This window comes from Kwoniella dejecticola, chromosome 6 (assembly GCF_000512565.2).
Source record: "Kwoniella dejecticola CBS 10117 chromosome 6, complete sequence".
NCBI classification, from domain to species: Eukaryota; Fungi; Basidiomycota; class Tremellomycetes; order Tremellales; family Cryptococcaceae; genus Kwoniella; species Kwoniella dejecticola.
Genome location: NC_089306.1, coordinates 135,466 through 156,561, shown reverse-complemented (window position 1 = coordinate 156,561; position 21,096 = coordinate 135,466). Strand labels below are relative to the sequence as shown.

The following is a 21,096-nucleotide window of genomic DNA, read 5'->3' as shown; positions in this document are numbered from 1 at the left end:
TGTAGTATATAACATCTACATCTCTACACCTAGAGAGACCCTCATGCGCTAGCAATCACATAATTGAATCACCTCAGCACACTTGATCCGAGGCTTACCTCATCATTAGAGCGTGACATCAAGAGCGCATCAGATCATCTACATCATGACGGACGGAGTACTTGATGTACCGGGTACCGCTCGTATATACCAGGAAGAGGGGGAGATAGTCCAAAATGCTGTCACTTTGATACCCGCTCCCAGCAAGAGCCCCGATGATCCCTTGAATTGGACGCAGAAACGAAAATACCTCATGTTGAGTTGTGTCGTCTTCTACACGATAACAGCAACCATCTTATCGTCGGACCTGTACTCTGTTTTCGACCCTCTTTCGACTTCGACGGGATTATCATTGGATCAGCTCAACGTAGGAACGGGATACCTTTACTTGTTCATTGGTGTATCTACCTTGATCAGTCAACCAGCTTCTTTGGCCTTCGGCAAAAGACCAACTTATCTTGTATCGGCTTTCGGTGCTGCTCTGGTGAATATCTGGACGGCTTTTGCTAAGGGGAATTCTCAATGGATTGCCAGTCGACTATTATTGGGTTTCTTCATTTCGCCTTCTTTCACTTTGGTGGAAGTATCAATTGCGGATGTTGTAAGTCCTTATCGACTCTGTCAATACTCGCGCCGGATCGATCTCATATATGCCTTTGACAGTTCTTCTTACACGAGCGATCCTTTCCTCTTGGGCTCTACATCAACTTCCTATTCGGCGGAGTTAGTCTAGGGCCTATCCTGAGTGGATACATATACGAGGGCTTGGGATGGCGAGCAATCATAGTAAGTCGCTACTGGATGGGCTCCAGGTGACATTGCTTCGCGACTGATCGGGCATCGCTGTTGTAAACAGTGGCTGTCGACCGGACTGACTGTCATCATGGGACTGGTCCTTTTCTTCTTCCTCGAGGAGACCACCTTCGAGCGGGAACATGAGGAATCGACATCTAACTCTGTCATCACTTCGGCTCAACCGCATGACATTGAGCAAGACGAAGAAGACCCAAAAAATCCTGACAAGGCAGATAGGACAACGACTAGCATCGAGCAGGAGACCACTCAAAATCGACCTGTGGAGGGTATGGTCATCACCGATGCGACTCCTTTTACACCGTCTCCTTGGCCCGGTCCAAGATTCTGGAAGTTCATGAAGCCTCATCGATACGCTCTAGGAATCATGGCTCGAGGTATCACCCAGCCTTTGATGCTGTATAGATTACCTCTAATCTGGTGGAGTGGTCTGATGTATGCTACCTATCAAATCTGCTTCAACCGTAAGCTTTCCTCGGCCACTTTTATTCGCTTAATAAAACACTGATGAACCTGCTTGTAGTGATTGCCGCGATATCTTCTGGTATTCTAGCCGCACCACCTTACAACTTCTCCACCAGTGCTGTGGGATTGACCTTCTTGTCGCCATTCTTATCTGCTATTCCAGGGTATGTTTATCCTCTGCACGTGGTTGAGGCTTATATACTAATGCATCAATGCTTGCTCTTAGTGCTGTATATGGTGGATATATCACCGACAAATTCGTGCTGCGACAAGCCAAAAAGCATCACGGTATAACCGAGGCCGAGCACAAGCTCAAGCTATACATAATCCCAGCAGTCTTATGCCCGATCGGTCTGCTCATGATGGGCTTGGGACCTTACTACGAGGCCCACTGGATCGTCTATGTCCTCGGTTGTGCTATCGTCAACTTGATTGGACCTCTTGCTACCATTTTGACCGTCTCTTACGTCTTCGACTGCTACCATCCTATCAGACCCAAGAACGAACACGGCGTCCAGGCCTGTGCCCAAGACATGGCGCCTTATTTGCTCAGTACAATTCTACTGGCCATGGTGTTCACTTTTGGATTTGTGAGTTGAAATCCCTTTCTGAGTGGAGAAGAACGGGGCTTACCCAGATTTTGATTACCATAGAACTACGTTATCACACCCTGGTGTTTCGGTTGGGGTCTGAGAAATTTCGCCATCTCCTCAGCACTGATCATCACCGTCATCAATGCGACGGTCTTGCTTGTCTTAAAATGGGGTAAAAGGCTTCGAAGGGTCGGTGAACACCCATACCGGAAAATTATCGATTGGTAGATCAAGGTGTCAGTCTCCGTTGTTTGAATATGATGTAGACGCGCGTAGTAGAATATTCATGAAATAATTGATGTATGCAATTTGTGTAGTGCGGTGTAGATTGTGACCCGTAAATAACGTCAAGTGAACCTGTCTCTACATACAGAATAGTATATGATGCGTACATGTCGAGGGAGATGATGGGGCGTTGTCATCGTTCTTGATGCTGTCCTCAAATCTATACTCAACGAGGTGTACCCAGGGAGGTGTACTCAACGATGCGTACTCGACGCGGTGTAATCAACGAGGTGATCTATAGTTCAGGATTGCACACCACTCAGAAGCCATCTTCGTTTAAGAAGCAGGAATGGAAGTTGTGCCGCGTGGTGTCGCTCAACGGCAACAAGGCGTGGTCTGCATATAGAGCAGCAGGAAATGTGGAGAACGTGTCATGAGGCATGTTGATACATCTCGCGTTGATACAAAATACTGTTCAATTGTTCCTGCGTTTCGTGACTGTAGTTCTTGCGATCGTGCTGATCGATCAGAGAGGCCAGTCCCTATAGAACGTCATATCGGTCAGCACCGAGGTAACGCCTCGCTATTTGTCCAAGAATCCAAGACTCACATCGTCTGAGTCAAGTTTTGGTGGACAGCCTTGACCTGTTGATAAGCTTCCAATCCATATGTACCCAATTCTCGTCCAATACCGGAAGTCTTGAAACCACCAAATGGTACACTCGGGTGAAGTATACCATATTGATTGAGCCAGATCGTACCAGCATCAATCGAGTGCGCCAATTTGGTCTGTTGCTTAGCATCGTTGGTGAACACACTGGCGGCTAGTCCATAGGAGGTGTTATTGGCTAATTCAATCACTTCTTCCTCAGTCTTGAATTTGGAGGCCACTATGACGGGGCCGAAGATCTCCTCTTGGACCACTTTCATGTCGATGGTAGTATCCGCCAAGATTGTTGGTTCGACCCAGAAACCTCCATTGGATTTATCCCACTTTTGTCCACCAGTGACTACTCGGGCCCCCTCTGATCGACCCGACTCGATGTAGTTGAGCACTTTGTCCCGTTGTCCTTCTGAGATGAGGGGTCCAAATGATGTGGCTTCGTCCGATGGTTGACCGATAGCACAAGCTTTAGCCTTGGAAGCGAGAGCGTTGATGAATTGGTCGTAAATGCCTTCTTGCACATAGAGCTACCGAACCCATATCGCTTAGTTCACTCTTTCATTCTGTAGAGGGGGACACTATGACTTACTCTACTGCTGGCAGTACAATCTTGACCAGAGTTAAACCAGATACCCATTGCCACCCATGAAGCGGCTTGTTCTACGTCTGCAGAATCGAATATGATAGAAGGTGATTTTCCTCCTAATTCAAGGGTAACCTTCTTCAAGTTGGATTCGGCGGCAGCGACGGATATCCTTCGACCAGTGATGACTGAACCGGTGAAGGCGACCTAACGACACAGTTGTCAGATTGTAGATCAAAGAAGATTGCGGGACAGAGGGGAGAGACAGGCGACGTCCGTGAGGACGAACAAAGAGATCTGCATTCGGTGATGCGGGGACAAATGATCAATTCCCGCTCACTCACCTTGTCGATATCCATATGTCTGGAGATAGCATCTCCAGTAGTTGCTCCCAGACCGGGCAGAGTGTTGATCACACCAGCGGGTATACCGGCTTCTTTTGCCAGATCACACATCACCAAAGCGGTAAGAGGTGTGAGTTCTGAGGGCTTCATCACCACTGTACACCCGGCGGCAAGCGCGGGTCCGACCTTCCAAGCCCACATCATCAAGGGGTAATTCCAGGGAATACTATGATCAATTGTATGAGCATACACTGATGGAGCGAAAGGTAGAGTAAGCTCACATCTGACCACACACACCGATGGGTTGATGCAAGGTGTACACGAATTTTTCTCCTCCGAAATGGTTGAGGGTTTGACCATGCGATTTGTCGGCGAGTCCAGCGTAGTATCTCAAGGCGGCAATGGAGTCTCCGACATCGAATTCACTGTTTTGTGCTATCAGCAAAGATGACACAGGCAGTTCGCTTTCGTCAAGGAGTAGCCGTAATGGGTACGAAGCATGTTACTCACCGAGCTATCCTGACACCTTTTCCAGAGTTCAACCTGTATTCAAACACTGGTGTCAGTCGTGTATCGAGACGGACGAGGTGGCCATCAGTGAGCCCTGTTACTCACGACTCCAAAGCACCAATCTTCGCCGCATCCCGTTCTATCAAGTCCGCAAACTTATTGAGTACTGTTGTGCGAGTTAGCGGTGCACCCAGGCAAGATCACATTGAAGTACAATAAGAAGACCAGCAGTTGATTACTCACAAGCAGCTCTTTCAGTAGCAGCTACGTTATTTCCCCAAACAGTCTTGAATGCCTTCCTGGACGACTTGACCGCCCTGTCTACATCCTCCTTCTTGGCGTGCGCGAAGTCTAAAAATGGCTTTCCGGTAGCAGGGTTGACTGTCGAAAAAGTCTCTTTGGACAACGATTCAACCCATTCATTGTCGCTGAAAGATCTTGGTCAGCTTACTGCCTCTCTCGTGGTGAGCAAGACCACCAGACTTGATGAGCTCGATGAGCGGGGATCACTTACATGAAAAGACCAGTGGGCACCTCGACCTTTCCGAAATTTGGTACCTCAATGGTAGCGTGTGTGGGCATCTTTCTAATTGCTGTAGCTGACGAGAATCTACTGAGTCTATACGTGGGTAAGATGGATGTAGCTTTGCGTGCCAGAAGCATTCGAGTGGTCTTGTGTGTCGCTATATAGGACTCATGAGAACGATGACAGCGCTATTACATTTCAGTATGGAGTGCGAAAGATAGGATGAGGTATCCGTGAATTAAGGCAGAATTAAACGCCGGGCGTTCCCATCATTCAGGATAAACATGTTCCGGCATCCCAGTGGAGGAGGGCAGCCGGGGTCATTAAGCGAGACCCTCGCTGCTCAAAATAGTGACCTCTTTATGCATCGTTAAGCGAGTTGGTGTGTAAGTGCTTCGAAAAAGGACGGTCCATACGTGCAATCCATCTTAGAGATGACGCATATCGCCTTCGATCCGACCAAACAGCTTCTTCGGGCACATCTGCACGGTTCACAAGCGCTCAGAGTCGCTTCCTGACCTGCAGATGGTCCTATGATATCTACAACGTGCATATGGATCATGGTCATACAACCTTTGTGGAGAACTATTGGTAATTTTGATTGAAATCGAATTGCAAAGGATCCTCCACGTCTAAATGGGGTCTCAATATATTATCCAAAAGGGCCTGGGTATCTCTGTCCAGCTCAAAGCCATTAGGATCCCACGCCGTATGTGCGGGCTGTTCGAAGGTGCGATTTGGATTAGGCATCAATGTATTGATTATGGACGGCAGTGCGGAGGCATCAAAACTCGATGAGATTGGATTGAACGGGTACCTAATGATGGACCGTCAGCGCAAGTGCTGTGTCTGGTGGGGCAGGTTGCCTCACTGAGTATTGCCTATCCCCCTTGGACTGGTGCCGAAATTCATCCATGCATTGCTTCCGCCGGGTAACGAGCCTGCAGTAGAAAGGGCCGACACGTTTCGAACATCTGCGGAAGCTGTCGCAGGTAGAACCAGGTTAGGGTTGAAAACGGTGTTGGGTAGCGTGGGAGCGAAATTTGACATCTGATTTGAAATGGGCGTATTACTGTAAAGGACGTTTTGGTTTTGGGGAGCAGGTTGAGGCTGTGTTTCTTGCTTAGCAGCCAGATTCATTTGGTCAATCTGTTGCGTCAATCTGTTCGATCCCATGGATATCCCATATTCCGATAGCAGATTCTCCAGTAACACCTGTTGATGCCTTGCCGCCGGCCAAGATACAGCCATGAGCTTCATTAACTGAATACATTCCTGAGCCCGCGCTAACGCTTCACTTTGCTTTTTCGGGCCCTGTGAACTGGCTAACGAAAGCAGATGAGTTGTGCCGGCGATGAAACAGCATTGTATGGCTGTAGGTGGACAAAAACGTAAATTGTGAAACCGGTGCCAAGTCTGCAGTAATCCGATGACCTGCAAAGCCGCTTTGTCGCATTGCTATAATTCAAACATGAGCCACTGTTAAAGAGCGATAGAAAAGACCTGCTCACCTTGACAGCCCAAGCAGCCGTAGACGTTCCCGATGCTGCAGCACTATCGCTGTTTGCCCCGTTGGGTAGAGGAGCCAAAGGTCGATAAAATGGTCGGTGGAGTAGTATCACCAACCAAGCATGTGACAAGTGCATCATGAGAATATGCGGTAGGCCGTTCTTCGGGGCATGGTTGTGGATTGCCAAAGAAGGGGGAAGTCCTTCCAGCCAGGTACTCAGCGATAGACTAGAAACGACCATCAGCTGTGTCGCATGTCAGTCAGCCATCCATCCAACGTACCTGATCTCACTAATGACCCCAGTTCGAACCAGATGTGACATATCAGCTTTGATGCCATACCTACATCAGCGTCAGCTTGAGACCACAAAAACACCAGATCATCTGTCGGCTCACAAAGTATTCATGATCCTTTCTCCGATCCGCATCAATTTGACCGTATGCACAAAAGTCGTGCTTATCATTCCCGGTTGCGCCTTCAAACTGCAGTCTACGCCTGTTGGTGGTTCTTCCGGTGTCCAAATCAATTGGTCTAGTTCCTCATCGACCGTGGGTGGTAAGGCAGTATATTCGGGCAACGAGATCGATCGTCCGATATATGGTGCCCACAATCCTTCTTGAATGAACGTTGTCCAAAATGTGACATTGCGCTAGGTGACACTGTCAATCAAGGAATCGTAAACTTCGGGGTCCGTGACTCACTTCTCGCGCTTGGACCGATGTCACATTCCCTTTCTTCAACAACCTCGTATCATCCATGTTCACTCCCACTTCGACCATCAGCAAAGTTCATATTTTGATGTAACTCACATGCTACGCCAGTCCTCAAGGCTTGCCCAATATACAGCCACCCCAGGTTGTGTTCCGCAGAGAGACTGTGATATGAAGCTAGATGGGCAAAAGCCTGGACCGTCGCGACCGTCGGGTTCATTCCTTCATAATCTATAAAATCCTTTGCCTTCTTTGCGAATATCTTCCTGGTCTCCGATGACCTCAAAAAAGGATCATCGCTCAATCCCAATGCTATAGCTAATATGGCATTGTGCAGCATTGGAGAATAATGAGGAGTCTTGATGTCACTATCTGTGTATAGCGCTGTGTGAAGGTCTTGGCGGAATAGAATTGGGTTACTCCGTTGACCTATGGTGACGTCCTTATCAGCTTGCTCCTCAGTGTAAGAAAGACAAGGGCTTACCCCAGCAGGCATAGAATTGGAAGAAACGATTGATCACCTGATCATGCTGTTCTTCGGTGAGGTAGATCTCTTGAGGTAGGTACCGGGTGTATCCGTGCGGGAGCGGATCCGGCGATTCTGGCGACATTTCGTGAATCAGTCGAGCATCATCGTTGCTGTATTTGCCTATATGTCGGAACGCCGATGTGGGGCCGTGCACTTGTAATTCTCCAGTCTCGCCCTCGACCTAAGCGTCGAATCAGTTTCGATGCGTTGATGATGACTGCCCGAGGGATCAACGCGGACTCACTAGATGGTCTTGTGACCACTCCCGTATATCTGCTGAGGGTTCATCCCCAATCTCCTTCTTTCTCTCTCCGGCCTCATCTTCAGACCCAGCTTTGTCCCCGCCTTGACCCGCTGATCCGGGGTCTAGTCCATGCTCCCTCAGCAATCTTTCTAGATCTTGTACACGGGTCGTAAGGGCTTGCACTTGTTGACGAGATAAGGGTTTCCGGTAATCTTCTCGGGGTTCCCAGTAGCACTCGTCCTATGTCACCTCGTCAGTGGCAACAGAATCGGAGGAGCAGGGATCTCTCACTTTGTACACAGCACAGGTCGTACAGGAGGGCTTCACTCCGTCGCACTTGCAGCGCCTGCAACAAATTAAGGTCAGACTCGACTCAGCACAGGCTTCTCCGACTTACCTCCTTCGGCAAGGCTCGCATGCCTTTCCTACATTGGTCCTCTTCTTTTTCGGCCTGCTGGCAGGGTCAGATGGTATGATGAAGGGTTTTGACGGTTCACCAGTAGCCATTTCGATGCGTGGCGCAGTGATGTTGTACAAGATCCATCAATAAGCATACGATGTTCGACTAAGGAATATGTATAGTCGAGATCTACTCAATACCAGCCAGATGCAGTATGAGATTAGGGCCGGATCTCATTCGACCGGAAGTATCGAGGAAATCGATTATGTTATGCTGCAGGGTGATATTTCTCAATTGAGCAACCCGAGGCACTAAATTACTAAATGAATCCACCAATCTCCACTTTCCGACCTCGCTTAGAAGGGGCCACTTGCCACTGTACCCTTATTTCGGTCCTCACCACACGACATTGGTCTGCATCGGAATGATGTTTTCGGACAAGCGATCAGATTACAGTAGCGCTCCAAGCCGATAGATCGATAACGTCCAAAACATCATCACGAGTATTTACATATCGGGACACTACAGTACGAAATGCTGCGACTTGATGCGAGTGTAATATACAATGAGGAGAATCAATATTCTGGCACGACACTGCTCTGTGCTGATCACGCTGCAAGGGTCATAACGACCTGTCCTGGATCTAATACAGTGCCAGGAGGAGAAACGATTTTCTTTACGATCTTCCCTGCCATACTCGCATCCGCTCGCACGGCTATAAACAGAAGGTCAGCGTAATTGACCGCACTCCTTGTGCCGAGGACACATACCGATTTCCATCTTCATAGCTTCCAGTATAGCTACGACTTGACCGTCTTCCACCACATCACCAACGTTCACGTTCACCTTCCATACACTGGACGTCATAGGGGCGATTACCGGGATAGACTCGCCTATAGGAAAGGTCAGCAACACAAGGTCCCTTTGCCGCATCTGTCACGCACCTTCTGAGTCTCCAACATCCCCATTCTCAGTCGCAATCTGCGCTTGCTTATCTCGCCAAGCAGCAATCAGTCTGTTTTCCTCTTGGGTAGCAGCTTTAGTAGCTAGATTACGCTTTTTGACGAACTCTTCGGTTTCTTCGGATATTGACTCAATGAATTTCGCATACGCCACAGGATCGAATGTGGTTTCTTCGATGTCGAACGTCAGTCGACCAGTCTTAAATTGCTCGTAAATCGCGTCAAACTCCTCTGTATTGACTTCGTAAAATTGAATCTGATCGAATTCACGCAACAACCATGGTTTCTCAAATTGAGGTTTTGCAGCGTGTGGCTTTGGGTTCAAGGCATTAGCGTCTGGTACTTGGGAATGACATGGTGTGGACTCACGTCCCACGTCGAGAGCGTTCGCCCCCACAACTGATAACCTCCCGGGGATTCGAGTGGATATACTATCTCAAAAAGTAAGCGACTGCAAGATCAAGGACGATGTAGGAACCGCTGTACGTACTAACGGTCAGGGGTCCTCCCAAGCCAAATGTTCCTTCGGCAGTAAATGCTCGCACAGGATTGTATTTCTGAGCGACATATACCAATCTGTCATACATCATCAGCATCTTGGCAAGCATCAGAGTTACGAAAGCGCACCTAGGGTCAAGGGGCAGCATCAATGGGGTACCAGCAAGGAAACTGACTTCCACCACCAATTGAGGACAAGTGACGACAGATTTGGCTGCGGTGTCTCGATCGGATATACCGTTGGCTTTAGCAATGTACTCCATATTATCGGGAAGGTATACCGCCGAATCTCGAACAGTTGCCATGTAGTCGGTCACAGCCTTCTTTGATAGCGGATCATCAAGCAATATGGGGAACTTAAATATTCGACTCGGCAACGGTTCAAGTGACGACCCCAAAGACTCTTCCAGGTCTACAAGTCGATGAAGCATCTCTTTCTGCGTGGTCTGTAACGAGTCGAACTGAACACAATACGCTGTAACGGCGAAGTCAGTGGTTGAATGCCCTACGAGGCAACGAGGCGACTTACATCTGGCACAACCGATCACCGCTATCACACCTGGAACATCGCCAGAATTGATCTTGTTCAATCGATGCTGGATGTGAGCTCTGGTGAGAGCTTTGGCGGTCATTGATCCGTAGGTCACGTGAATATGACAGTCTCCAGCCTGTGAAATGGTCAGACAGCTTCTTATTCGTTGGACTGCGAGGGCTCACCTGTCTATATTTGACTTCTACCGTGTTCTTGGCTTCATCGGCCGGAGTCTGATGAAGGATGGTCTCCTCCCAATCATTCGGTAATTCTGTATCTATAGAAGAGAGATTCTCAACAGATCCCCCATTCACGAGCTGCTTGATGCGAGCCACGTATTCTTCCGTTCGCTGCCTCAACGTAAGAGCAGAAGACCAAGAGATTCTCTTGAACGTAATTGAGTCTCCCGGACGACATTGACCTAATCGCCAGAAATCTGCTCGAACGATTGTTGTTGTAGTCGCTAGACCGCCCGCCATAGGAGCATCCTACGCACAACACATCAGCCGGATGACCCTGTTCCGGTGACGTGGTAAGACATACCACCGGAAGGACCACCGGATCATCACCGTTCCAGTTCAGTCCACCATACGAGTACGGCTCGTCGATCACGTTTGCAGGATGACTTCCGCCCTCACCTCCGTCTTCTCTCGCCCACGTCAGCCTTGGCCCTTTAAGTCTATACCCGGATCGAGTAGCATTATGGGATATTTTCCACTCGGTCTCGTACAGTATCTTCCGGTCTACGACACTCGTCAACAGAGCACTGATAGTCAGGCCAACTGACTCACCTTCTTCCGTCGTAAACTCCGGCTCGTCATGTGGGCCGGGCATGACGTAGAGATCCCACTTGTTCCTCCACAGACTGTCAAGTCTCGCACTAGGAGGCACCGTGATCGATTTGTGCTCCTTCGCCCATTCTTCAGTTCGGGGATCCAGGTCAAGACTATCGTTTGGCAAAAGATGTCTGCCTTGAACACCGCCTAATTTGAGGGTTGTTGTGGTTGATTTTGAACCAAGATAGACTGGAATCGTTGGGAAGCCACCTTTGATAGCGATATAACTTCTGCAGCCCGAAGTCACTGCTCCTATTTTAAGCTTCTTTCCTGCCGGAACCAGCAACTGAGAGTACATATCTGCCTTCTTGTCGTCTATGAAGACATCCGCTACACCTCCTGTAACAGCGACGATGGCAGGAGCGTGGAAAAAGAGCTCAGGTCCGACCAAAGTCACTTCTAAAGCCTCGGTATTCTCGTCATTACCCACCAGGATATTGGCTACGCGGAATGAAATTGGATCCATAGGTCCACTTTCTGGAACACCATTGCCCACGCCTTTTCTGGCTGGAAGATCTTGTACTGTCGTATAAGCGCCGCCTGAGAGGACGTCAAGGGTTGTTGGGGAGAATTTGAAGTGATCGCTGGTAAGGAATGCGGTGGTCGTGTCGCCGAGCTTGAAAGCCTCTGAGCCTACGATTGCTGCCAGGTACTGGAAATTTGTCGGGCATCCTTGTACCTTGGACTTGGTCAAAGTCGAAAGCATCTTCTCCGTAGCCTGATCATGTGAGTCTCGATCCCACACGATGACTTTGGCAATCATCGGATCGTAGAAAGGGGAGATATTCGTGCCGGACTGTATCCAAGTGTCGACTCGAACGCCCTGAGCCTCGTACCATTCGACATGTTGCAGTAAACCGGGCGAAGGAGCAAAATTTCTGGAGGGTACTTCGGCATACACTCTAGCTTCTATAGCAAATCCGGTGGGTCTCTCCTTCTGTAGCGCTTTGAGAGCCTCGATGTCCAATCCACCAGTTCCTCTGGCCTGCATCTCAGCTTGCTGCAGCATGAGGGATACGAGATCGACGTCATAGCACATCTCCGTGATTCCATGTTCCACCTGCAGACGGGTGCTACAGGGGAGTCAGTTGGGGCTTTGGCATAAAGAAGGCGTGCGCTCACTTCATTTCCAAGAAGTAGAATGAGCCATCGGTGTCATCTACCAAGAATCTATGCTCATTTGGTCAGTCATAAAGAGATATCTTACGGATCTCGGGGCTTACTCAACAGTTCCTGCACTTCCATAGTTCACGCTGCTTGCCAGGGACACGGCACAACTAGTCAAACGCTCTCTCATATCTGCTGGGAGTGTCAGTCTCTGGTATCTTCCCAAGGACAAACAGTGGCTCACCTGGTCGCTTATGCACAAAAGGCGAAGGGCATTCTTCGACTACCTTTTGATGTCTCCTTTGTATACTGCATTCTCGCTCACCGAAGTGCACGGCTCCCCCCATTCCGTTACCGAATACCTGTACTTCCACATGCCTGGATTTCGCAACGTACTTTTCCATGAACATCGAAGTATTCTTGAAGAGCGTTGCCCCACGAGCTGTGACGGATGCGAATGCAGCTTCGATCTCCGACTCGTTCCAGCATATTTGAAGACCCATTCCTCCGCCTCCCGCTGTCGCTTTCAACATTATCTGTCATGGCTGTCAGCATATACATGCACTGTATGGATTGACATCACTCACGGGGTATCCTATTTTCTCCGCTGCTATCAGAGCTTCCTCCGCTGATTTGAGTAGATCCGTTCCGGAGATTACTGGTACCTGACGCATACACCCATACAACACAAGATTAGTGACTGTCTCTGAAACATCCGTAAGTTGACTCACCCCAGCTTTGACCGCCAGCTCACGAGCTGTATGCTTCAAACCAAACTGCGTTATCACCTTTGATGAAGGTCCGACCCAAGTCAAACCAGCCGCTTCCACCTTCTCCGCAAATCCGTCGTTCTCAGAAAGAAAACCTACCATTCAATGTCAGCTGCAGCGTGCATAATATCCGTCTTCACTACTGACCATATCCAGGTATGACCGCATGAGCGCCGCTCTTCCTAGCTATTTCCAAGACATCTTCCTCCGTTATATATGCGGTCTGATCGTTACCGGGTAACAACCAGGCTTCATCTGCTAGTCTGACATGTGCACTCGAGCGGTCGGCTTTCGAATAGATAGCGATACTGACAAGACCGAGCTCCTTGCATGATCGGATTATTCGACATGCGATTTCACCTCTGTTGGCGATGAGGACCTTGCGTATGCGCTGAAAGGAGTCTATGGTGAGCATGGTGTATCCGAAAGTAACGAAACGTATTGAATGGGTTTCGGTGGGTGTGGAAACGCGGGGCAACTCCAGTTTAAATGAAATCGTCGCGATATCACTGACCGGCTACTATCTACACGCTATCAGGTGGGATTGGGATAAACCTCGCTTAATCCTCAGCAGCTAATTACGGTAGCTTCCTCCGCTGTGCCTAGTCATCCCTGCTTTCCGGCCAGTTTCCGAGGAGCGTGGATTATATCTTGAATGTTATTAGCTTGACAGATCGCTTACCGTTTTCAACCGGCGATTCCAGCTCACGATGCATCCGAAAGATAATCACGATGAAATACTTCAACATGACCTTCGGAGTTGACATGACATCGTACCTCTTGTGTCCACATTATCACCCACCAAAATGGTCAACAGCACAGCAAGCAGCTCTCAAACGCTGATCGACAAGGTCGAAATCAATGTCGACTGTGGCGAGGCATTCGGTTTGTGGGAAGGCGGACCCGATGAGGCGTTGATGCCTCTGATAGATGCGGCAAACATAGCTTGTGGGGGACATGCAGGGGATCCGGTGATCATGAAAAAGACAGTCGCGCTGGCAAAGAGGCATGGTGTCAAAGTCGGAGCTCGTAAGTCGAATATAGGACTACCTTATACCATGAGCTCATCGCTTGCATAGATCCCGGTTTCCCAGACAAAGCTGGTTTTGGAAGGAGGGTGCTCGCTATGAGTGCTGAGCAGGCTTACGCGGAAATGTAAGCGCAGGAGTACATCTTTAGCGGATACAGCTGAGTCCCTAATCTAGGTTGTATCAAGTCGGATCTCTCAAGGTTTTCTTAGATGAGGCAGGGGTACCGTTGAATCACATAAAACCTCATGGCATGTGGGTGAGTCAACGGTTTAAGTCCTCTACAATGGTTCCAGCTTAGCTGACGACTGTTTTCAGTACATCATGATGCAGGACAATGAGGAACTGAACGATGCGTCTATGCGAGCGATCAGTCATTTCAAAGTCCCCGTATATGGAATGCCTAACACCCTTCACGAGTCTGGAGCCAAGAAATACGGTATCCCGTTCATCCCCGAAGCGTTCGTGGACGTCAACTACGACAATAAAGGTGTACTATTAGGTGTACCAGGAAGCAGAAAAATGACAACAGACGATATATACCAAGCAGCATCGTCCCTGGGAAAAAAAGGATTAGTGCCTGCTGTGGATCACAGCTTGGTGGACGTTGGAGTGAAAGGACAACCATTTACGATATGCCTGCATTCAGATTTCAAAACTTGTAAAGAGAATATCGCGGCCGCTAGGAAGGCTGTGAACGAGGTGAACGATGAGTTGTACAATAGTCAACAGGTGTTATAGTCATACATGCATATCTCTTCCCGACGTCAATCAAGCTTCCAATCCTGGACAGCGTTCGAAAGCCTCAGAACAGATCTTTGCGAATCATCTCTGGACCACCAACGAGGCATCGCGATCGCCTGTCTATCGTCCCGGATCGCAGGCAACCTGTACACGGTCGGTACGGCCATTTCGGCGCTAGCGATAGCCCTTATCGGTCTGACTTGCTGTCAGATTCCTGGGAAATCGTTCTACCGTTCGTTCTTCTCTCCTTCATTCCGAGATCAGCTCCGCGGACCACGGAAACATGAACACATAGGTTGATCACATGATAAGCTAAAGATAAACAAGAGCCGATGTATTATGCAGAATAGCAAACCAAGCCTTAAGGCGGAAACCGACAGCTTCAGGTGATCGGTCCCGATAGGTCGGTAACGTAATTGAGCCGTAATCGTAAGGGTGGGCGTTAGGAAAACGACCGGTAATCGCACTGTCCGCTGGTGGACATCCCCGGAACATGAGCGGAAAACATTACAACCGAATGCCAGAACTTGCTTTGCGCATCATCGTTGTTTCTTGTTGCGATAAGGCTCGGTTCCCCGCACTAGACCAAGTACTTATATACGTCCATGGTCCTTTCTAGTCTGTCATGTCTGCCCACTCACACAAGTTCACACATCGCCTGCTGACAAGATGACGGACGTCGAGAAGAACCTAAACGATTACCCATCTTCCGGAAGCATGGAGACCCAAACGGTCCCCGTCCCCGAAGGGGGCAAGTACGACATCGACGATGCCGACCACGATGCGGTTTTTGGTGTACGAAAGGAGGGAGCCGTCAACTATAGATCGATGGGCTGGATCCAAGCTACTATCGTCATGTTGAAGACCATCATCGCCTTAGGTGTGCTTGCGATGCCTACAGTGTTGTCGGCGACAGGAGGGGTGCCGGGATCTCTGAGTGAGTCGCAAAGGGTGACACAGCGGTAGAATGATGGCTGACCCTAACCGAATCTCAGTCATTCTTATTATTGGTCTTATCACCACGTGGACTGGACACGTCGTTGGACTGTTTAAGAAGAATCACCCAGAAGTCTATTCGATGGACGGTGTTGGTTACATCCTCGGTGGTAAATGGGGACGAGAATTTTTCACTGTGGCCTACCCAATGTTCATGATCTTCTTGTCTGGATCCGGATTCGTGGCAATCTCAATCGCCTTCAACGCTGTTACCGCTTACGCCACTTGTACTGTCGCTTGGGTCGTGGTGGTAAGTCCGAATCTCTTCCGCATCCCGCCTTATGGAACTTGCTGACAGACTCGCAGGCAATGGTCGGCACCTTTGCTCTCGCTTCCATTCAAACACTCAGCAAAGTATCGATTTTGGGTTGGATCGGTTTCGTGTCCGTGATGGCAGCGATTCTGATCATCACCATCTCCGTCGGGATCCAAGATCGACCTTCCGCTGCTCCTCAGACCGGTCCTTGGGACAAGAACATCGCTGCTGTCAATCACGAGGGAACCTTCCTTGGTGGTATGGGAGCTGTCTCCACAGTCGTGTTCTCGTACTCCGGAACCCCGGCATTCTTCAACGTTGTCGGCGAGATGAGGAAGCCAAGAGACTACGACAGATCTCTCTACTGGTGTCAATCGATCGTCACAGCCACGTACTTGACTATTGGTATCGTTGTCTACTACTACTGCGGTCAATACCTGGCAAACCCCGCACTCGGATCCGCCGGTACTATCATCAAGAAAGTCGCCTATGCTATCGCTCTTCCCGGTCTTTTCGTTTCCGTGACGATCTACACACATGTCGGTGCCAAAATGATCTTCGTCAGAGTCTTAAGGTGAGCCGCTGATTTTGTCAAGATATACTCGATTGCGCGTCGCTGATTGGCTGCTATAGAGGCTCGGAGCATCTCACCGCTCACACATTCACTCATTGGGCCGTGTGGCTCGGCACTGTCGCTGGGTGTGTCACAATCTCCTTCATTTTGGCTGAGGGTGAGTTACGATCAGTCCTCTCTCCAATCGGATACGAAGTGCAGCTATTGATGACTCGCTTTTAGCTATCCCTTTCTTCGGCGATCTCGTGAACCTGATCGGTGCTACTTTGGGTACTCTCATGTGCATGATCGCTTGTGGCTGGATGTGGCTTCACGATAACCTTCCTCGACGAAGAAGCGATAAATCATTGTACTACAGGATCCTCGTCGTGCTCAACGTAGCCATCGTCATTGCTGGCTTCTTCATCGTCATCACCGGTACTTGGAGTGCCGTGGTCTCCATCCGAAACTCGTATTCTACTGGCCTGATCACCAGCCCTTTCTCTTGCGCTGATAACAGTAACTCCAGCTAGAGTTTCGCGGTCATATAGGTCCAATAGATTTACTAGACAGGTCTCTCGGTATATAGTTATAGTACGATATTTGACGTTGTTCATGCATTTAAATGGAATCACTCGTCACACCTTCGAATGAAACCTCCATTCAATTCGATGATTGATAGCGATGTGACACGCTGCCAGATATCCGTCAGCACTCATGTACTGGTTGCGCGGGTGGCCTGAGATCTCTCGCTTCGCAGGTATCTTTCCCTCTGGGGTATATGGTATCTTGAAGCTCATGGAGACTTGAATGGTCGTGTATCTATGCATATAAAGCTGTAGAGCACAATTAAGATCCCCTTGGTAAGAAAGGGCTATGACGTAATCACATCACCAACTTCAATTCGACCTCATCTCGCGGATTATCTGATTCTTCAGATTTGCTGTAAACATCCAAGAATGCTTAGCGATGGTGGTCTCGTTTGACGGAGGCTGCTTCTGCGGCAGAGTACGATATCATGTCGAGCTCAACGATCTTGATGAGGCCAGGGGATCGCTGTGTCACTGCAGGAACTGCAAAGTGAGTGTCCATGAGTCCGTCAGCAAAGCCCACAGTCGCCGTCTACACATATGGGATCTATCGTCACCCATTGCGAATGGCATCATTGACTGAATGCCGTCACAAGTAGAAAGCCTACGGCGGTGACTTCATGGCGGCTGTCAAGCTTCCAATATCTTCCTTCGCATATACAGGTCAAAAAGCAAAAGTCCACGCGATGGATAACGGTTCTGGAGCTATGGTAACGAGGGAGTTCTGCGATGAATGCGGCTCAAACATCTTAGAGTACCCTGTAAGTGCGTTTGGATGTCCTGATCTCATGCTGGGGGTGAGATCATGAAGATTGAGGCTTGATATCGGTCACAGGAATCTAATAAAGACACCCATCGGTTCATCACCTTAGGGACGCTAGATGACCCTACTCTATTCCAGCCGGTGTACGAGATTTTCACCAAAGACAGGCTAGGCTGGATGACCGCTGTATCAGGTGAGCAAGCAGACCTTGCAATATCTCATTGGGCTAAACATCTGTTCAATAACAGGTGCAAGGCAGACTGAGAAGCAATGACAGCCGGAATGAGTAGGGTATCTTTAGAATGACATTCAAATAGGGGATGACATCAGTGCGAAGAGGTGGTCGAGAGGGGTGAGTTGTATTTGCTTCGTCATGTATAATTAGACTGTTGCATCCGAACACAACATCACCATGCAGTCTTAGCCAAAATGTTCGTCGCACCCTCTACCCGCATCTTCGTTCTACCGACTTCACGTGCGCCTGCCCTTGCATGTCCAGCTTGTTATCCCCTCAGATCAGCAGCTTTCTCGTCAAATGGAGTCTCCGGCGCAGAACCACTCTCGCTGTCTTTCCTCTCTTGTCCTGCATCTCCAAGGAGCTTAGCCCTCTTCTTGTCTCGATGATCGAGATATCCGATTATTAAAGCGGTAATCCCGGCAGCAGCGGCGAATCCTGAAGTCGCAAACATACCCTTATTCACATAAGGTTGTGTTTTAGTCGGGAAAGTGAAGATAGGAATCCAAGCCGTGAAGATATACGCGAAGGCATTCATCTTTGAAAGGTAAATCGCATCAGCGTTAGCTGGCGGCGAGTGTGGTTGAAATCGAGGAGATCTTTACTCACCATCGCACTGACGTAAGCCCTCTTCTCCGGGTCATGTCGACTAGTCTCGTTGACGAAAGTCCAGCATACTCCCGCCGCTGTCCCGGCCAATGAAGTGAGATCTAATAAACCGAATACATTTCAGATTACTTTTGGCTCGTCTCCGCACGACACCATGGGCAGATAACTTACAGAACAATGCCCACCGAGTACCTCTGTTAGCAGGATGGACTGGTGTTGCTCCCAATGCCGCTGGAATAATCACGCCGACCAGCGATGCAAATACCATAGATGGCCATCGTGCGGATCCAGGCAGGGAATCAGAAATCCAGGACGAAGTCAAAGCGCCAACGATGGTCAGAATATTGATCTGAGCGACCACAACGAGGTACACATCAGCTGCGATGAATGTCATGGGAGAGGACAAGGGTGCCGTACTTACACCAAGAGGAATAATATTGATCTCAGCGACGGAAAAGACAGGTGGTTGCCCTTTGACATTGTAGCTCTTCACCCAGAAGATCACTGGCATGAGAGTTGAGAATCAACATCGACGCTCAGCGAGTTGCGACACTCCAGCCCAGCACTCACTAGAACCTCCGGCCTGACCAATTTGCGCGGCGCATAAGAAGTAGAATGGGACTGTATGCAATCGCCCATCAGCGGAAAACGCTTGATAGTTTTATGGGACAAGCGAGAAAGTCGAGCTCACACAGCCAGACATGCCAAGTACTATGCCATCTCTTGATGTCTTTCCACTTGAACAAGCCAGTGAAGAACTTCTTCTCGCTTGGCATCCTCGCTCGAGCAAGATCAATTTCCGCTTGAGAGAATACCCTACAGGTAAAGAAATGCGTGGTCAGCTCAAGGCTATTAGGATTATCTTCGGAATGTAGGAGAAAGGATGTACCAATTTGGTTTAGCTCGCCCAGGAAGCTGGGGCATCGCGAACCATGTCCACATGGCACAAGGAAGGGAGATAGCCCCGCAGACGCTGCAAAGAGACAGTCAGCACACGGCCGTGAGGTCGTTACACAGAGGAGTGGTATGGAACGCGCACATGTACATCCACCTCCATCCGGGCCACCCTCGAGCACCATCCAATCCTTCAAACACAGCAGCCCTGACAACTCAGGATCGATCGCTCAGCAGCAGTCTCCCTTTCATGTTGGACTGGTCATCATCGTCGATATGACTCACATCAGGAAACCAGAGAACAGAGGTCCAACAGAGGTGAAGACCTGAATCAGGGAATTCCTTCTCGCCAATTCATGCGGCTTATAGTAACTTGAGCAGACATACATGACCGCGGGGAAATGGCCAGCTTCGAATAGACCGACACTAAACGAGCGCACAACACTTTTTAGCAGTTGCTCGCAGCCAAATGATGGGGGGATGCAGAGGGGCACGAGGCAACGAAGGGACTTACAAGAATCTGAGGGCGTAAAGCTGATTCACATTCTTGACAGCACTAGTCCCGAAAGTGAAAGCTGTCCAGGCGAATTCCAAGAAGGCGATATACCGGGCAGCGTTGACACGGGTCAAGAGGAGGTTCGAAGGGATTTGACCGAATACATAGGCTGCGCTCCATAAAGCGTTGGCAAAGTTTAACTCATTGCCATATAGCTCTAGATCTTCTTTCATTCCACTGTCTATTCACGTTTTGAAGGAGGATATCAAACTTCATTAGCCATCATCGTACCACAAAGTAGCATAGAATCACAGGAGATTGATTAGGTGGCTACGACAAGAAGAAGCCAGGTGAAAACGTGAAAATATACAACGCCTAACTCACTGAATGCATTGGTTATGTTGACCTGATCCAGATACCTAATCATCACCCCCAAAGCAGCCGAGGTAATGAGGGTGATATCCAACTTAGTCAAGAATCGAGCTTCTTCCTTGGGCACATCAAGCGTAGACCAGATGTATGATTTCCAAGTTTTCTTCGGGGCTTCGTACGAGGGCGCATAAGTATCGACCGCCGTAGCGGTAGGGATCATTTCATTGTTGAGTGTTCCAGGCTGGCTGAGGGTTGTCAAGACGGCCGAAGAGTGAGGTGACTCGCTCTTAGAAGATTGGGAGTGGAACGGGCTCATTGCGCCGGTACAGTACTCGTACAATCGCCTCTCTTCGATGGTTTGGTAAGTCAGGAAACTGAACAGAACAGAACTTCAGGTTGTTCATCTCTGACATCTTTTATTCACTTATTTATACGTAAATTCAAGCAACATCTCCTATAGGGCGCCTAGAAGATTGGAAAGAAGTTTGAAATTCACTATCATTGTGTCCTCTGCATTTCCTTCGAAAGAAACCCTCGAAGGGCTAATTGCGCCATCGCTATCTGCTATCTCGAACAATGATAACGTCAGCCAGATCTACTAACTTGATATTCGTCCTTGCTATTTGCTACTTCGTGCAGATGCCAAGCATATGATCAGCACAGTAGTCAGATAGGTATATGCAATAATCTGGAGGTGGGA

General features: G+C 49.0%; 8 protein-coding genes across 8 annotated transcripts; 4 read left to right on the top strand and 4 right to left on the bottom strand.

Moving 5' to 3' along the window:
• Positions 1-145: 145 nt before the first annotated feature.
• Positions 146-2,138, top strand: I303_104945 (uncharacterized protein; the record flags this gene model as incomplete). The annotated part of the gene is made up of 6 exons (XM_018408901.1): positions 146-640; positions 703-825; positions 896-1,316; positions 1,376-1,481; positions 1,544-1,907; positions 1,971-2,138. The coding sequence occupies 6 exons, from the start codon at positions 146-148 to the stop codon at positions 2,136-2,138; spliced, it is 1,677 nt and encodes a 558-aa protein (XP_018262592.1).
• Positions 2,139-2,741: 603 nt separating this feature from the next.
• On the bottom strand, positions 2,742-4,818 carry I303_104944 (uncharacterized protein; the record flags this gene model as incomplete). The annotated part of the gene is made up of 8 exons (XM_018408902.1): positions 2,742-3,326; positions 3,389-3,589; positions 3,727-3,952; positions 4,008-4,151; positions 4,237-4,269; positions 4,342-4,402; positions 4,480-4,664; positions 4,751-4,818. 8 exons carry the CDS (start codon positions 4,816-4,818, stop codon positions 2,742-2,744), a joined length of 1,503 nt encoding a protein of 500 aa, XP_018262593.1.
• Positions 4,819-5,347: 529 nt separating this feature from the next.
• I303_104943 (uncharacterized protein) lies at positions 5,348-8,262 on the bottom strand (the record flags this gene model as incomplete). The annotated part of the gene is made up of 11 exons (XM_065969068.1): positions 5,348-5,579; positions 5,634-6,220; positions 6,274-6,499; positions 6,554-6,613; positions 6,668-6,921; positions 6,974-7,035; positions 7,082-7,411; positions 7,467-7,692; positions 7,756-7,995; positions 8,047-8,101; positions 8,153-8,262. The coding sequence occupies 11 exons, from the start codon at positions 8,260-8,262 to the stop codon at positions 5,348-5,350; spliced, it is 2,382 nt and encodes a 793-aa protein (XP_065825140.1).
• Positions 8,263-8,763: 501 nt separating this feature from the next.
• Positions 8,764-13,275, bottom strand: I303_104942 (urea carboxylase; the record flags this gene model as incomplete). Its single annotated transcript, XM_065969067.1, has 16 exons — positions 8,764-8,870; positions 8,926-9,048; positions 9,100-9,430; positions 9,487-9,548; positions 9,608-9,693; positions 9,745-10,090; positions 10,145-10,283; positions 10,333-10,635; positions 10,691-10,890; positions 10,939-12,056; positions 12,106-12,153; positions 12,207-12,282; positions 12,335-12,626; positions 12,678-12,755; positions 12,822-12,955; positions 13,008-13,275. 16 exons carry the CDS (start codon positions 13,273-13,275, stop codon positions 8,764-8,766), a joined length of 3,711 nt encoding a protein of 1,236 aa, XP_065825139.1.
• Positions 13,276-13,666: 391 nt separating this feature from the next.
• Positions 13,667-14,629, top strand: I303_104941 (uncharacterized protein; the record flags this gene model as incomplete). The annotated part of the gene is made up of 4 exons (XM_018408905.1): positions 13,667-13,889; positions 13,940-14,015; positions 14,066-14,147; positions 14,207-14,629. 4 exons carry the CDS (start codon positions 13,667-13,669, stop codon positions 14,627-14,629), a joined length of 804 nt encoding a protein of 267 aa, XP_018262596.1.
• A 672-nt stretch (positions 14,630-15,301) lies between these two features.
• On the top strand, positions 15,302-16,970 carry I303_104940 (uncharacterized protein; the record flags this gene model as incomplete). Its single annotated transcript, XM_018408906.1, has 5 exons — positions 15,302-15,569; positions 15,628-15,878; positions 15,935-16,458; positions 16,518-16,615; positions 16,681-16,970. 5 exons carry the CDS (start codon positions 15,302-15,304, stop codon positions 16,968-16,970), a joined length of 1,431 nt encoding a protein of 476 aa, XP_018262597.1.
• Positions 16,971-17,647: 677 nt separating this feature from the next.
• On the top strand, positions 17,648-18,054 carry I303_104939 (uncharacterized protein; the record flags this gene model as incomplete). Its single annotated transcript, XM_018408907.1, has 2 exons — positions 17,648-17,788; positions 17,863-18,054. The coding sequence occupies 2 exons, from the start codon at positions 17,648-17,650 to the stop codon at positions 18,052-18,054; spliced, it is 333 nt and encodes a 110-aa protein (XP_018262598.1).
• A 239-nt stretch (positions 18,055-18,293) lies between these two features.
• I303_104938 (uncharacterized protein) lies at positions 18,294-20,712 on the bottom strand (the record flags this gene model as incomplete). Its single annotated transcript, XM_018408908.1, has 11 exons — positions 18,294-18,563; positions 18,635-18,735; positions 18,806-18,983; positions 19,056-19,138; positions 19,205-19,255; positions 19,326-19,450; positions 19,524-19,607; positions 19,674-19,736; positions 19,814-19,954; positions 20,043-20,265; positions 20,409-20,712. The coding sequence occupies 11 exons, from the start codon at positions 20,710-20,712 to the stop codon at positions 18,294-18,296; spliced, it is 1,623 nt and encodes a 540-aa protein (XP_018262599.1).
• Between the last annotated feature and the right edge of the window lie 384 nt (positions 20,713-21,096).